We start from the raw sequence: 16,735 nt of genomic DNA, 5'->3' as shown, positions 1-16,735 counted from the left end.
AAGCATTTAAAATTAATAGGGCGCACTTCATGAATACAACGTGGTACACAAACTGAGACTTCACCCCACCTGTAATTACACATGACAGATACCTGCAAATAGCTGCTCTTAAGTCTAGTTTATTTTTTACTGTAATAAAATAAACTAAAGGGGATGGTATGGAGACAAAACTAAGGGTGTTTATACACAGTACATACTTATTGCTACGTTTGCCTTGCTCTATCTTAAATCTTTCACTTTTGGTTCCATACCCACTTAGAGATATTGACCAAGAAGTGTTACAGTTTCACATCCTTAGGGTATTAAAAACAGAACTGAAGATCTGAAAGAGCATCTGAAAATAGGCATGCTTTAGTACTCATAAAAACAGATTCAAATATCTACTATGAACATTTAACATGATAATCACTTGTTTACTTAGTAAGAGAAGCCGCCACAGGTATCTAGCCCAAAGTACAATTTAAAAATTCACAACACACTATACTGAAATACAATATTTATATCACCTGCTTACATCATGTTGATACTTTCCTCACTATTTCCTTAATGGAATTGGACATACTTACAGTAAGGTTACTGTAAAATAGTATTCACTGAAGAATTCAATAACTTTTATGATTTCTGCACTTGAACTAACTCTCAAAGAAGCACCTAGACAGAAGAGATTTGAAATGGACTCTTATACTCCAAACCTCTCATTTTGCTCATTCCTAATTTGCAAAATTATAGCCCTGGATTCCCCCCACCCTTCAGAATTTTCTTAATTCAAAAAAAGCACATTTTCTGTCAATCACACAGTGAAAGAATGCTCAATAATAATAATATTCAAAACAAAAATCATCAAATTCGTTAGAAACTTACTGATAAATCAAAATAATGTAGACAATCATACAATCACCGGATAATTATTTTTCAGATCATTTGCTCAATCCATGGGCAAGCGCTACTTTTACTCACAAAAACCAAATAGCAGTAATTCTTGAGAGACTACTAACTTTAATTTACTATTTTTTTCAGATATACTGTATGACTTTATTTGTAGAAACACTGGAGTTTGACACTTCACAGAAAAGAGAGACAATCCAGCAAACATTTCTGCCATCTGCCCAGTACATCTCCTCCCTTGCTCTTCTGTACTGGTACCTAAAAGAACAGTTCATTTGTTTACTTCATATTTGAGGACAACACTCTTTGTGGCACAGCAATCAAGTTGGAATAAATATTTGTCAGCGTAAAGCTAAAGAGTGTACTGCTGACAAGTAGCAGAAGATTATATTCATGGTTTTCAAGTTATTCCGCTCTCCATAAGGAAGAATTATAGAATTTCCACATCTGAACACTGATAAAAGAGACTTAAATTTCACAAAGTGTAAAAACCGAGGCCATTTTTGGCAGATGTACAACAGAAAATTACTTTAAAACCTTTTAGTCACAACTCCCAGTAGTCTCCCAAAAGCCATCAGTAGTTACAACCTACAGTTTGGGAAACAAAGCAATAATGATCAACGTATCATTTGTTTTTACTAATGTATTTATTTATAGCTGTAGGAATAAAGGTGTATTTCATAGTTCACTCATCTGACTGTTTTCCTCCAGTTTGTTAGAAACAGATTTGCAGGTAACAAATACACAAGTTTACAGGTTCCCAAGAAGTCCTATCTTCAAGTGTTCATACAGAATGACAGTGGCTATTTGATAGTGTTTTCAAGAGAAGCAAAAAAAGCTACAAACACTATCTACATAGGTTTATATATCAAAGCATTAGCCAAGTGATATACACAGAAGAGCCACAAAAATAATATTCTACAATCTTTCATTTACTCCTGCCTCAGGCAAGAAGAATTAACACAAGTATAAGTAGGCTGCTTGTTTATTTCAGTTCCACAGACATTTGAATTACAGTGCAATGGTTATAATCAAATTTTCACAACAGAATAGCCTTAAACCAAAATACCAGATCACCTGTACCATGAGCTACCATTTGTTTACTGATAGACAAACATTAGTGTCAGTTCAAAAAGATGCCTCCTCTGAGATAATACATAAGGCTTTTCTGGTAATAAGGTATTGTCAAAAATTGTTTGTTTATTATAGTCCCATCTTTTAAAATGAAATCGCTTGCTTTTTTTATTTTTTGTCTTGATCTTTTTCTGCATCCAAAAGTGCGGAGCGGATTCCTAACTTCTTAAGCTCTTCCACTAGGTCTCCATTCTGATGCATCTGGAGGAGTATGTCACAGCCACCAACAAATTCACCGTTTAGGTATACTTGAGGGATGGTAGGCCAGTTGGAGTAGTTTTTAATTCCTGTACCAGAAAATAAATTTTAAAAGGTTAAATCTATTGTTTTCAAATATACTGGAATTCATGAAAAGTAAGAGGCATTACTTTAGCAGCATGCAGATTTTAACACTCTCAGTTCCTTCTCTTTGAGGCTGTGGGTCCTGTGTATTGCAGAAGAGCCATCAGAATTAACCACATTCCATTAAACTTTGTGTTTGTTTTGGCTCCCACCTAAAGCTAGAAATTTGAGACCCGAGTTCAATTCCAACTGTGACTCTTAAACAGGAGCTGTGCAAGTATCATGCTTGCTTCCTGGGGATGAGAGAAGATTATTAAAGCAGGGGCTCCCAACCTTTCCAGACGACTGTACCCCTTTCAGGAGTCTGATTTGTCTTGGAGTACCCCCAAGTTTCACTTCACTTAAAAATTACTTGCTTACAAAATCAGACATAAACATAACAAAAGTATCACAGCACACTATTACTGAAAAATTGCTTACTTTCTTATTTTTACCATAAAATGAACCCCTGTACTAAAGTGACTTATTTGGCCAACTAAAGAAACAGGAGCCCTTTAAATCAGTGTCCAGTACTGTTTGTATGGGGAATTTAATTACAGTATCCTCTGTGGGATTATTAAAGCTCCTTGTAGGGAATACATTCTTACTGCCTTTATACAGAGCTATTTGCTACTGCAAATTCATTTACAAGACAACTTGTCCTCTAACAGTCCTTGAATTTCTAGTGCTTTATCTTTTACTGACAGACACTGAAATTCATGGGAGGAGCACAAGATGTAATATGAAGTTAAGAAATAAATATGTAGTCTGCTACAATTAACCCTTCTGAAAAGCCATGCAGACTAAACAATTTTTAAAATTATATACATAAAAGATTAAATAAGACCAGTCAAAAAATTTTCACAACAGAATACCCTTATGCCAAGCATTATTACTTGTTGATGCTAGTTATAGTTGAAGGATCTCAGGAAGATAAGAATTATTATAGATGTTGAAAAATACATGCAGTTTGTAGCTTTATACATGCAGTTTGTAACTTTAATATCATACCAAACACTGCAAACCTAACAGTTCACTTTCTTAACTTTAAAGTGCAAAGAACCATATCACTGCATGCTCATCCCTAGTCATTAACAAGGATCCCAGACAATGCTCTAAGTCTGTGGTTTTCAAACTTTGCAGGCGTGTACCCTTTTCCAAATAATGTAGTTTATCATATCATCCCCGATCTGAGATACGGTCATAATATACCAATGATTAGATTGCCAAGTGTTACTAAATAAAATGTGTTGTCCGCCATTACAGGATTTTCCTTGAATACCCTCTAACAAGAGCTCATGTACCCCAGTTTGAAAACCACTGCTCTTAGTAGATGTTACTCTGCACTGCAGGGGACAAAATATTGACTAAAAGAAAAGGAGTACTTGTGGCACCTTAGAGACTAACCAATTTATTTGAGCATAAGCTTTCGTGAGCTACAGCTCCTTTTCTTTTTGCGAATACAGACTAACACGGCTGTTACTCTGAAAAATATTGACTGAAAATTGTTAAGACCAAATAGTACATAACATGGAGAGATTAAGTTTTCCCACCTTACAGAGGGTAAAAATTTATTTTCTAAAAACCAGTTCTTTAACGGCAACAATAAACCAAGGTATCAACTTAATAGCAGACATATCCTTATTCAGAGACTATGTTCTCCAAATCACAGTCAAACAATGGAGTCAAATTAAGTCTTTTCCACCTAATTTCTATGATTTATCTGTGCCTTAAAAGTTCTCTAGAAATTATAGGAACTTTTGTGTTTCATAATTACTACAAATTTGACTTTGACAACAGAACCGTGCTATCTAAAGTGTACATTAGGGAAAATTCCAAATGGCTGTTAAAGGTGCCTCCCAGATGATAATGTATCAAGCTAAACAATCTTAGACTGGTTTCAGAGTAGCAACCGTGTTAGTCTGTATTTGCAAAAAGAAAAGGAGTACTTGTGGCACCTTAGAGACTAACAAATTTATTTGAGCATAAGCTTTCGTGAGCTACAGCTCACTTCATGGGATGCATGCAGTGGAAAATACAGTGGGGAGATTTATATACACAGAGAACATGAACAATGGGTGTTATCATACACACTGTAAGGAGAGTGATCACTTAAGATGAGCTAGTACCAGCAAGGGTGGGGAGGGGGGGAGAAAACCTTTTGTATTGATAATCAAGGTGGGCCATTTCCAGCAGTTGACAAGAACGTCTGAGGAACAGTGGGGGGAGGTGTAAACATGGGGAAATAGTTTTACTTTGTGTAATGACCCATCCACTCCCATGGGTTATTACACAAAGTAAAACTATCCCTCCCCCACCCCCATTCCTCAGACACTCTTGTCAACTGCTGGAAATGGCCCACCTTGATCACCACTACAAAAGGTTTTCTCCCCCCTCCCCCCGGCTGGTATTAGCTCATCTTAAGTGATCACTCTCCTTACAGTGTGTATGGTAACACCCATTGTTTCATGTTCTCTGTGTATATAAAATCTCCCCACTGTATTTTCCACTGAATGCATCCGATGAAGTGAGCTGTAGCTCACGAAAGCTTATGCTCAAATAAATTGGTTAGTCTCTAAGGTGCCACAATTACTCCTTTTCTTTTTGCGAATCTTAGACTGTTTTCTCCACTTGAAAGAGCATGACCTATCCAAACCCTTTACTCATTTAGCTGCTATAATAAACTAATTTCTACCTCAAGTGCTTTGTTTTATGATTTCTAATCAGATTAGCCAATTCTCCTTACTCACTTCCATACTTAAATATATATTGATAAGGAAGTGTTTAGAGTTCCAATCATGTGAGATTATGGTTTGCACAGTCAACAATACAGAAAGCTAATCCCACCAATACTAATTCTTTAGAAACTGCATCTTGAGATTTGTTATGGCTAACATTTTAATATGCTTACATTTTAAACAGTCACAGCAAAGCATTTTAAAGTACCATTTAAACTATAAATAGCCCCTTTACCTAGGATATGTTTTATTTTCACTACAGATGAAAGTGTCTAACAAAATTCTCTCTCTCTCTCTCATATTTGCAGTTCCATCCCCTGAAGTCTGGTGTCCCTCCTTACCCCCTACTGTTAGTTGAATTCCCCATTTTTCCCGTCCTTGGGCAAAACTCCCATGGAAAACAAACATGACCTTAAGTGTAATATTAAGAACGTATCAACATTCTCCCCTAAGTGTACAGTGCACCAACTTCTCCAATTACAAAAGGGGAAAACCAAGTAAAATTTCATAACATTGTTTTCAATGCTGCATACCTATGGTCCAATCCCAGAGCTTAAATAAACTCCGTGGATCATTATGCAATGAACTACTGACTTGTTCAAAGTTCATGAAAGAAACCCAGCTGCATGCTATTTTTTACTTATCAAATCATTCTATTAAATCATACGATTAACAAATCATTTTACTTTAGAAATAGAAAGAGCTATAACATTTTTATATTTTGAAGTTTAATAAAGACTTCCAGAAAGCACGATCCCAAAATCTCAAGTTTACCAATAACTAAAATAAGGTAGTTTGAATATAATGTAAAAGACCGTTGGTATTAATATTTTACTTTACCATGAGATCTCACTACAGTTAAATCATGACACTGAAAAGCAATCTGAAAATAAAATAAATAAATAAATAAATAAATAAATAAATAAAGACCAGATATAAACCTTTCAACTAAAGGCTAAATGAAAAGAAGAAAGCAGAGGCCCAAATGCAAGAAGTAAAGGGGGAAATGGGGGAGCAGAGAGAGAAATCATCCACCTGATAGATCTAAATATAAAGTATTAAATTCCTATCCTACCAAAAAACAAACAAACTTGCTGTAAAGTGTTTATAGTAAGCATTGCTAGCGCCCTACACCTGCATGTCTGCTTTCAAGGCAAAAATATCCCACTTCTCAATCATTATACTTAAGTAAACCCATGAAACCTTAGCACTAAGCTAGGCATGTCCAAAAGGGAAGCAAGCAGAAAGAAGTTTCATGTGATCAGACTAGCAACCTTCTAGAAATGGAGATCCAGGAAAACAGGCACAAATACTTTCACATAAGCTAGCTTCTAGGTTGCTCGGGATGGCAGAGTGTTCCCTGAATACTTCTTGTGCATGATATTGGGGCCTGAGAAGGCATATTTTATACTTTACCAAAAGAAGGAAAAGTCCTGAGCAGTCAATGCTGATACACTGAACTGATGTACTGTGGTAGGAGTTCTCAAACTTTTTCAGTGTCCATCATACCTCAAGACAGAGATCGTATTCTGGGCCATTTCACATTCCATTCATAATTTCCCTGATAACCTCAACATTCCTGAGACAACTACAATAAGAAAAAGTATTGTTAACACAACATATTTTAGGTGCCTCTTAATGCAATTTAGCATCTCAACAAGGTCAAGAAGCAGTATGTGAACGGCCAGATCTCCAAGGATGACAGTCCAAGAACCACTGTATTCTGGGGGGTGGCTAGAAATGTGGTTGTGATGTTGCACCCCATAATGCTTTGTAGAAATATGCTTATGAGTATAAATAGGACATAACTGGAATATGTTTTATGCTAGATATGCCATGTAACATATCTCTGCAAAGGTTATGATCTACTGAATATATTCATCCTATTTGTATGCATGTATCATTTTTGTATTTGAAATTATGAAGATTGGCTATGTATTTGTTTGATTCTAAGTAGCCTCAGTGAAGCATTTGGTCAGCTTCTTGAGAAAGGACTATTCTCAATAAGTGCCCCAATCAAGAAACACTTAACTGACAATGGATTTTGGGAGACGCCAATCCACATCTGAGCTTTCCCGGGAACATTCAAACTAACATGTAAACAATGGTGTCAACCTACAAAAAGCTGAATCATTCATAGACATGTCACTTGCCCAGGTGGCTAGAGACCCCATCTTGTGGTTGTCATGTTGCACAAGAGAGAGGATATAAAAGGCCCTGAAAGCCCCTCCATTTTGTCTTCAGCTGGCTCAAAAGATAGCCTCTCCACCCCAAAGTGATGCCTGAAAGAAACTGGAAAAAAGGACAGTAACTACAGGGGTGTGAGTGATTGCTGGACCCAGACTAGGAGGATGTCTAGTCTGTAAAAGAAGCTTATTGTAAAATCTGAGGGTGAGATTTACCTGCATTTAGTTTCTTACTGTATTAGAGTTAGGCTTGTGTGTTTCATTTTATTTTGCTTGGTAACTTACTTTGTTCTGTCTGTTATTACTCGGAACCACTTAAATCCTACTTTTTATATGTAATAAAATCACTTTTTACTTATTAATTAACCCAGAGCAAGTAATTAATTCCTGGGGGAGCAAACAGCTGTGCAAATCTCTCTATCAGTGTTATAGACAGTGAACAATTTATGAGTTTAAAACGGATTTATTTGGGGTTTGGATCCCATTGGGAACGGGTGTTGGAGACAGGAGCACTTCTTAAGCTGTTTTCAATTAAGCCTGCAGCTTTTGCGGGATGTGGTTTGGACCTGGGCCTGTGTTTGTAGCAGGCTAGTGTGTCTGGCTCAACAAGGCAAGGTACTGAAGTCCCAAGCTACCAGGGAAAACAGGCTCAGAGGTAGTCCCAGCACATCAGGTGGCAGTCTCAAGGGGGTTTCTGTGACCCAACCCGTCACACTGGTAGTCACAGAAAATATCACAAAAATTAAAGTATGGGAAGGATTATTTCTTATGTACTCCCCCTCCCCAATTTTCATAGTTCATCTGTGCCTTCTGCTTCACATCCATCAATTGAAATCCCAATTCTCTGAGATATCAAACTGCTGTAAAACAGAAAACAAGATTTTCAAATGAGAAGTTTTAGGAGCGGATAAAATTCTAGGGGCAAGAGAGGGAAGGAGCTGCCACATAAGGAATCAGATAGTGGTTCTAAAAGTCTTCAGTTTTGGTATTCTCTCTGACAGCAGTCACTACCAAATGCTCTAGTAGAAGGTACAAGAATCCTCATAAAATATACTTATAGAATAACCTAGCCTCAGGGGAAATTCCTGTCAGTAGTGGGTCCTGAAGTATGATAATTTAGGCTGATTTTTTTTCCAGCTTTACTACTATAACTATTACAGAATTGTAGGACTGGAAGGGACCTTGAGAGGACTTTAGTCCAGTCCCCTACACTCAAGGCAGGACTAAGTATTATCATCCATCTTTGCTATCCGTATAAATGCTTACCATTCCTTAATACAGAAATGGTGGGGAGGAAAATACAAGCCAAAACAGAATGGTCTCTGAACGAAATATTTTCCAAAACTATTGTGATGACGTGTCAATGGCTGTTTAAGATGAGGAGAGCTGCAAAGCAACTGTCAAGCTGTAAAGAGTTTAGAACCAAAAGGAGATGTCAGTCATAACTTCTGAACTGTGCCACCTTCGACCCAAATTTCACCAAACCTAGAGGTCACACTGGAAGTTAGTAAGAGCTTAGAGGCCTGCAAATAATTTGCATAAAACAGAATAGAGCACATAATGTAATGTAACTCAAATTAAGATTTGAATTCAGTGGGATGAAGATAATGAGCCTTGCCTATCTTGTATGAGCCAACATATTCCTTCACAGATTTCTGTTGCTCCAGTCAAGCACATAATAAGCAGTGTTCTAGCAAGAGGATAGTGATTCTTTTGACAAACTGTTTTCCTACTGAAGCTTATTCAGGAATGTTATAGCTTTGAGTCAATGGACAAAATATTCTTCTATTCCATTGCTACTGGCATACACTGTTTGTTTATAGCCTCCATTTTTCCTTAATGTATGGTACTAGCACCATTATCGGTAACAGTGAGCACAGGTCTAGTTGATTTGAGAATCTTTCTTTCAAAAAAGAAAAAAGATACAATCGGCAAAGAAAACAAGCCACAGGGATTGGCTGCTCAGACCAAGATAAAGAATCATGCCACAGCTTGTCATCTCTGTGGGCCTCACCTTTTAACCTGTGAACACACTTGTGACTCTCAGGTATCATCCCAATTTGAAACATGGTGAACCAAAGGGGGGGCGGGGGGGGTTAATGGATTCTGGGATTACTTTCAGAGACTACAAAATTTCACTGTACGGTGAAGTTATGCCAGGACGATGCTTTCAGGCAATACAATGTACAGCTCAGCTGATATCTACACGGCTTTGTACACATTCTAAGGGAAAAGGTTAAAGTGTTTTAGAAACATTAAGGTTACATTGCCCAAATGAAGTATGCTAATAAATTTTATTTCTGTTTTACAGATGTGCCACAGAGATAGAATTTCATAGGATCTGCCTACTTAACTTCCTTAGGCCCTTTGGATAAACACAGCACAAAACCACACATCTATAGCAGCCATGAACAAAACCCAGGTCTCTGTACTCCCAGTCCCAAGATCACCCTTCCTCTACAACTGACAATTTGAGCTGCTCCCCAGATGGGCTACAACTCGGGCCACTGGGGCGTGACAAGGCGGGACGCCGGCTCACACAGACACGATACTATCCCCTTGCGACTTTCTCGCTCATAGCAGGCACTTCAGACCTGGTTTTTCAGCCCTGCTGAGCATCTAGAGCTCCAGTAAAGTCAGGGAGAGCTGCTGGTGCTCAGCGCCCACGGAGAAAAGCAAGCCCCTACGGGGTCCCCTTTTGGGGGTGTACGTGGAAGGCTACTACCTTCCCTCCACCGCCCGCAACAGGGTCCCCTCCAGCGTGTGTCGGAGGGGGGCGGGTCTGCCTACCCACAGCCCCCTAAGGCTACCCGGGCGCTCACCTTGCCGGAGGTCGGCGTCCTGCAGCACGTCGTAGGCCTGGAAGTCCTGCACCCCGTGCAGGCGCAGGATCTGCACCACGGCGTTGCTGAAGCCGCACAGGGGCTGGGCCGGGTTGCCCTTCATGAACACGACCACGGGGTGCGCCCGCACCAGCCGCTCCACCGACTCCCGCGACCCTCGGCCGCCGTCCCCCGCCGCGGCCTGGCTGAGGAGCCGCGCGCCACATCGCAGCGGGGCACCACGCAGCAGCGAGGCCGCGCGCAGCCAGCACAAAGAACCGCTCATCGCGTCCTTCCCTAGCCGCAGCTTCCCACGGTGAGCGACACAGCCACCCGATCCACCTCCAGTCCGTTCCTCCTCCCCATTGGTAGAGGCGGCAAAACGTCACGGATAACCTTAACCAAAGATGGGCAGAAATACCTGTCAATCCACATCCGTTGCCAATAGAGTGCATCAGAGACTTTTCTGGCCCGTCCGCCAGTTCACGGCGCTTCCTCCCTATTGGCTGAGCCTGGGATCATACGGCGGGTCTTGAGTGGATTTAAAAATTTGTCAATCGACCTGAACAACCAATAATGCGCCGGACATCCGGATAGACCCGCCCACTGAATTATTAATCCGGCCCCTGCTGCGTTGCTATTGGCTGTGCTAGCCGCGTAGGGCGAGGCCAGTCAGGGTCCCGATGCAGAGAGGGGGCGGGTAACTTTTGGCGGCTTCCATCCCCGGTGTGGTGAGCGCGGGGGCGGTGTTGTGGGGGCATCTCGGAGGTACAGCGCGGTGCGGCTCGCGGTGTCTGCGGCGGGGGTGGGGACCCGGGTGCGGGCCGGCGGCGCTGAGGAGCCCTCGGCCGGCCGGGATTTTAGGCGCGGTGGAGACCGTTGTGGGATCTGGGGCTCGGCGTCCGTGGGGTCTCCCAGCTCCTAGCGCGGGGCTGCGCTCCCCGAGCCGCTTCTCTCGGCCTAGAGCGGTGCCGGAGCACAACGGGCCTCGCTGGGTGGTGCCGCGCCCTGCCCGGGTCCGGGGTCGGTTTACCCCGCGGGGGGCTCGGCCGCCTGTGGCTCTGGCTGGCAGGTCTGGGCGGGCCGCGCGTGACGGCCGAGGCCTAGTGGGGAAGCGAGTTGGTCACCATCCCCCAGGCGTGCAAGGCCTGTCTGGCTGCCCCGGGGGCCGGGTGGCTCTGTCCCATCTGGCTCGGTAACATCGCGTCTCCCCGAGCGCCCTCGAGACCCACCGGCAGAATCAGCGGGGCCGGCCTCGCGGAGACAAGGCTCCGTCCGCCGCTGTGGCGCGTAAAGGAGCCAAGCGGGGTGGGAAGAGCTTTTAACCAGCCCCCGCTGGTCGCTGTCGAGATCTCGCTATTCGCTGTGAGCAGGGCTCCTGGAGTAGAGGGTGTCATTCAAGGCTGGGTGGGGGAAGGGGTGGGAACCTGGTGAAGGGACACAAGGTGCCTCTTTCTTAGTAGCAGTTAAAAGCTGAGTCTTAGGGTAAAATTTTAAAGTCACTCAAGTCCCTGCTTTTACAAATGATGTGGGCACTTAGGTGCCTAGATTCCTGTTGACCTTTGGCTCCACGGTGTTTGTCACTTTTGAAAACTTTGCCCAGGATTTTCTGAGTTTCCAGTGATGGGTCTGTGGTCTTGGAGCTGCCCTTGGTTGGTTGTACTCGGGGCTTACCAGGCTTGCAGAGAGAGCATCTGTCTGAGGAAGCCGAGGCATGCCTGTAAGAGTAATAGCAGAACCATGTGCAATATTCCTCTCACAGTCCTAATTCTGTTGCCACGGAGATAATGACTTATTCCATGTCATTATCCATCTACCAACAGTAAGAGTAACTTTGCAGTCTGATATTGTTTAGCAAATACTGCTTTTGCTGAACACTAAAAACTGCTATAAACTTTCAGTGGGTTCCTTCAAACCTGTTCTTACCAATGTATATTTGGAGTTATGTGCAGGAACTTGGTTTGTGATAGTTATTGGTAGTCTTGCATAACAAGAATATTTTTAAATAATACTTAGCTTTATATGATGCTTCTTTATTTTAAAAAAAAAAAAAAACAACCCACTGAATAAACTTAGAACAAGATCCTTTGGCTGTGTAGCGTAAACTGTATTATCCTATACACTCGTCCATTCCATAAAATAGGTATCAGTTAATGGCAAAATGGATCCTTGCTTTTACGTCTGACCATTTTACCAAAACAGTCATGACTGTTTTGGTGAAATTGTCTTTTTATTCAACTGTAATCTTCCTAAAATTCAAACTTATTAATAAAACTTTCTGTTTATTTTCCAGGTTAGTGATTCAAATCACCTACTCTGAAGAAATCTGAATGTGGCTTCAGTGGGAATTTTAAGGAAATCTACTGCACTCCTAATGTTGCAGATGTTCCTGCTGCGGAAGCCAATCTCATACCATTCTGAAGACCTGTAATATATGATAAAAATCAGTAATATTTAAATGAAGTTGCAGTGCTTATACAAGTCCCTCTAATTTGTTCTTGTAATCTGAATTGGATTGTCTATTATAATGGGTACCTAGTTTCTAAATTGATTTGTAACACACTTCTAGTGAAATACTTAAGCTCTAAAATTCTTCCACTGTAGATATTACTCACGTTACATAATACAACATTATTCAGTACCACACAGCTGACCCTTATGTAACTCATGTTGGCTTCATTAGGTAAAAACTAGCTATACACAATCCCTGGATAATTAAAACTATTAGTAAACTCTTGTGAAATATGCTAAGACTATGTGTAATCACTGATTTGCCTGTTTCCTTTTTTTAATTGAAAGAATACAGATGCTTTCTGCAACTCATCACACAACTGTCACTAGTAGTTAAAGGCTAGCATCAATTCTAGTATTCCAGAGCACAAGTGAGATTAGGAAGCTCATTTACACTTCATTTTGATTAACTTCTCCTATTGGAGTAACAAGTTGAAGTGGCTTGAGAGCGGGCTCTGGGGTGGGGCCAGAAATGAGAAGTTCAGGGGGTTGGGGAAACGGGGGGGGGGGTCAGGGTGCAGGCTCCAGGTGGTGCTTACATCAAGCAGCTCCCAGAAGCAGTGGCATGTCCCCGCTCCAGCTCCTATGCGGAGGCACGTCCAGGTGGGTCTGCACATGACCCTGTCCGCAGGTGCCGCCCCTGCAGTTCCCATTGGCCACAGTTCCTGGCCAATGGGAGCTGCGGGGGCAGCGTGGTTGCCCCTAAGTGTAGGAGCCGGAGGGGGGACATGCTACTGCTTCTGGGAGCCACTTCTTGGTGGGAGCTTGAGGGGCGGATTAAAATGTCTGGAGGGCTGGATGCAGCCCCTGAGCCGTAGTTTGCCCACCCCTGTCTTAAGGGCAGCAGTTGTCCTTTATGGTGGTTACATAGCGCCTAGCACAATAGCATTATGACCTGGCTAAAGCTGCTAGGTACTGTTACAGTATAAATGATAACTCTAAACTAGATGCTAATAAAAATAGGAAAAATGATCTAAATATTAAATGTTTCATGCAATTCTAATAATTTTTTGTCTAGTCCTGTTTTTAGACACTCATGAGCACTAAAATGGCTTTTACAGGCCCTCCCCCCTTTTTTTTTTTTTTTTGGGCATTCATTCTTAACAAGATGTCTGTCTACACCTGGCCTACTAAAATTAATTACAGTGGGGTGTCTTCTTTTGGGAAGGAGTTCAGTAGAGGCATACAGAAGAATTGCAGCATGCTAGTTACCAAAGAAAACTGAGGGTTCCAAAACCAGCAAGAAGGTATGGTTGTGTGGCTTCTGAATGTTAGGTTTAAAAGAACAAGAAACATCAAAGTAACTAGACCACCCATAGATTGTCTGACTCTAAATGGTGTCAAGGTATAATATGCTGCACATCAGTAATTTTTTTTGCTTTGTAAAGCAGAGAGCCCTACTAAAGCTGTGTAAGCAATGACGAGGACATTTTGAGTGCTTGTGTGGTCTCTGCAGAAGAAGCTGGATGGAATTTTTGAGTCTGGTTGTCAGCAGAAGCAAACCTATCTAGGGCCAAATTGGCATCTGTGCTCTATGCTAAATAGAAAAATCTCCAGCTCTGACTATTATGAGACCAGTTGGTATTAACTCTTATAGCATGTAGGTAGACAATCTAGAGAGCTACTAGTCTCTCTGTAGTCAAGATGGTGATTAGCTTCTAATATAAAATGAAAGTTGGAGCCCCTCCCTTCAGCTAATACTGCATATGGGATTTCTCATTGAGCTCCTCTAACAGGGAATGGCTTTTTCTGGATCTTGAGCTCTCCCAGTCTGTGAGAGGCTGAGCCTGTACCTCTCTTGTAAGGCCTTGGGGCTTGCCCATGCTTCTGCCCTAGAGCCAGATTCTCTTCCTCAAGTGGCACAAACAGTGATATAATAGTGTAATCTTAGTGATCTTTCTTTCCTTTCAGAGTCCCGGCTTTGCAGAACTTTGCTCCTCGAATTGGACCCGCTGCATAGCCTCTCTCTCTTCCACTTCTCCATCATCATGGAGCAGGAAGGCAGCTAAGAGGAGCTGTGCTATGATTACTCCCAGCCCACAGACCCTTGCTTTCCAATGGGTAGGGGAATCGGAGTCTGGAGGGCTTGTGGGGAAGCTCTGCTTCCTCACACATCAGCTTAATCTCCTCTGGAGACATCTGATAAGACCAGTCAGCCCATTCTGCTCTTGTGACTTTAGCAAACCAGGATGTACTTGCCCATCAATTATTCTTTAAGGTGTATGGCCAAAAACCCATTGGACCAAGCTGCTTCTAAAGAGGTAAACGCTCCAGTGTTGCATCCTATGCTCTTTGGTGGATAATTGAGTCACTTGGTGAGCAATGTGGCATCCTTTCTGACTCCTTTCCAAGTAGAAGATCTGTCTTTTCATAGTGATCTTTCCTTGCACTTCTCCAGTTATGTGTTGGGTGAGAAGGGCCAAAGCTGCAGTCTCACCACCATCCCATCCACCTAGCCTGAAGCTCTCCAGATCTTCATCTCCTTCCTTGAACTCTTAACTACCCCAAAGAAGAAGGGAAGCCAGAAAAGCAGAAGAATCCTTTCACTGAACAGATTGGAAACTAGCAGGAGAAAGGTAGTGGACACCACCAAGAGATAACTAATCAAGCTATTTCTCCTTAAGACAGATGCCTTATACCTCTTTCTGTGCTTCTAGCATGAGTCACTTTCCCAGCACTTCAGTAGCAATCCATACTAGTGTAAGAGCTACCTATTCTATTACATGCTCTTCTTGATTAATCTTTCCTTTGTGAGCCAGTTGCACCAATATTTTGTCTCATACCAAGACCAATGACTTAGCACTTTCTTATCCCATTTTTCACTCTAGGCAAGAGACCACATTTTCACAGCTCTACCTACACTCAGATATCTGCTATGTACTTGAGCCACTGTGAGCCACAACAAGACAGCTGAAATACAAATTTTAATTTCCCTACATTCCTTTCTGTGTGAAGAGTAAGAAAGTAGAGATCTTCTCTCCCACCCCCGGTATGGTTTCAGACTTCCCATACACATATAACAAAATATGTATCTGCCTTACAAAAATTTGCCACAGGCCAGCTCATTTTATTGAACAGAGAGGGCCATGTGACCTTGCCTATTTCAAAGATTCTTACCTACTGCCCAGAGAGGTATAAATATGCATAGAGTGATGCATTTTCATTTTTATTTCCTTCCTATTTATTTATAATACTTAGCATAGATGTGAAGCTGTCATGTGAGTGGCACACGCCATGGCAGGATATGAAGGGGTGATGGAGTTAGGGATACTTCTCGAGCCCTTTCTTTGAATTTCCTGACTTCAATTTTGGATATATATTTTTACCCTAATTTAAACATTTTTAGGCTTTCAAACATCTTTTACAATTGCAGTATTTTTCAATCAAGTCATTTTTATTCTGTCTTTAGGTTTTTGTCTGGTAGTATAAACCTATCCATTGACTGCATGAACTGCTCAAGTTCTTCATACAGGTCACCAGAGCCACTTTGTACTACAGTGGTGAGAGGGTTTTTTTTTTGTTTGTTTTGTTTTTAATATGGTGGCAAGAAGGAGGATGCCTTGTTAAACCTTAAACTTATCCAATCTGCATCACTTGCTTTTGCCTTCAGATCTGTAGTTCATCGTGAATCTGGGCACTGTTAAAAAAGTTCAGCAGTGAAAGTATATGCAATCTATTGATGGTCTAGCAATAATATTGTTGGTGACGCTGCTGTAAAAAGACTTGTTACGTGTCAGGTGTCCTTTCTGTAAAAATATAAACTTGCAACCTCTTCACCACATATGTAATATATTTATTGTGGTGCTAAGGTGAGACACTGAACCAGGAAACTAGAGAATAGTTTTTCAACTGAGCCTCAAATTAGAATTTGTCAAAATGATACTGATGTTAGAGGTTGGGTGGGTAGTGCTGCCTATTAAGGTTGCCCAACACTTTCCATTATAAAACCCTGTTTTCTGTTTACCAAACTTTTTAAGCAGTTGGAATGAAGTTTTCTGTGCCAGCAATCTGCCTCAAGCTGAATTGTTTTGGACAGTTTCAGCCAAAACATCACAAGGATTTTCAAGAATGAGGCTAGGGACAAATATGTTGTTTTGCTATGTTTAAAAATTCTGGTGACCTTTTCTTGGAAATGCTG

The 16,735-nt window shown here is 41.5% G+C and overlaps 1 protein-coding gene, 1 long non-coding RNA gene and 1 other non-coding gene across 5 annotated transcripts; 2 read left to right on the top strand and 1 right to left on the bottom strand.

Annotated features, from left to right (window-relative positions):
- Nucleotides 1-1,513: 1,513 nt before the first annotated feature.
- Nucleotides 1,514-10,571, bottom strand: GLRX5 (glutaredoxin 5). 3 transcript variants are annotated; one of them, XM_037900910.2, is made up of 3 exons: nucleotides 10,087-10,571; nucleotides 7,198-7,370; nucleotides 2,107-2,306 (listed from the first exon to the last, which is right to left on the bottom strand). In XM_037900910.2, the coding sequence occupies exons 1-2, from the start codon at nucleotides 10,370-10,372 to the stop codon at nucleotides 7,240-7,242; spliced, it is 417 nt and encodes a 138-aa protein (XP_037756838.1). In that variant the 5' UTR covers nucleotides 10,373-10,571; the 3' UTR covers nucleotides 2,107-2,306; nucleotides 7,198-7,239. The 3 variants fall into 3 exon arrangements, with proteins under 3 accessions (XP_007065007.2, XP_037756838.1, XP_037756837.1); XM_037900909.2 differs by having other exon boundaries at nucleotides 7,232-7,370; XM_007064945.4 differs by lacking the exon at nucleotides 7,198-7,370 and having other exon boundaries at nucleotides 1,514-2,306.
- A 150-nt stretch (nucleotides 10,572-10,721) lies between these two features.
- Nucleotides 10,722-12,837, top strand: LOC119566460. The gene is made up of 3 exons (XR_005225600.2): nucleotides 10,722-10,854; nucleotides 11,690-11,806; nucleotides 12,380-12,837. It is a non-coding gene; the product is annotated as an uncharacterized LOC119566460 (long non-coding RNA).
- Nucleotides 11,713-11,981, top strand: LOC114020656. The gene has a single exon (XR_003565449.1).
- Nucleotides 12,838-16,735: the final 3,898 nt, after the last annotated feature.

Source organism: Chelonia mydas, chromosome 6 (assembly GCF_015237465.2).
Source record: "Chelonia mydas isolate rCheMyd1 chromosome 6, rCheMyd1.pri.v2, whole genome shotgun sequence".
Classification (NCBI taxonomy): Eukaryota; Metazoa; Chordata; order Testudines; family Cheloniidae; genus Chelonia; species Chelonia mydas.
This window is presented reverse-complemented; position numbering and strand designations above follow the sequence as displayed.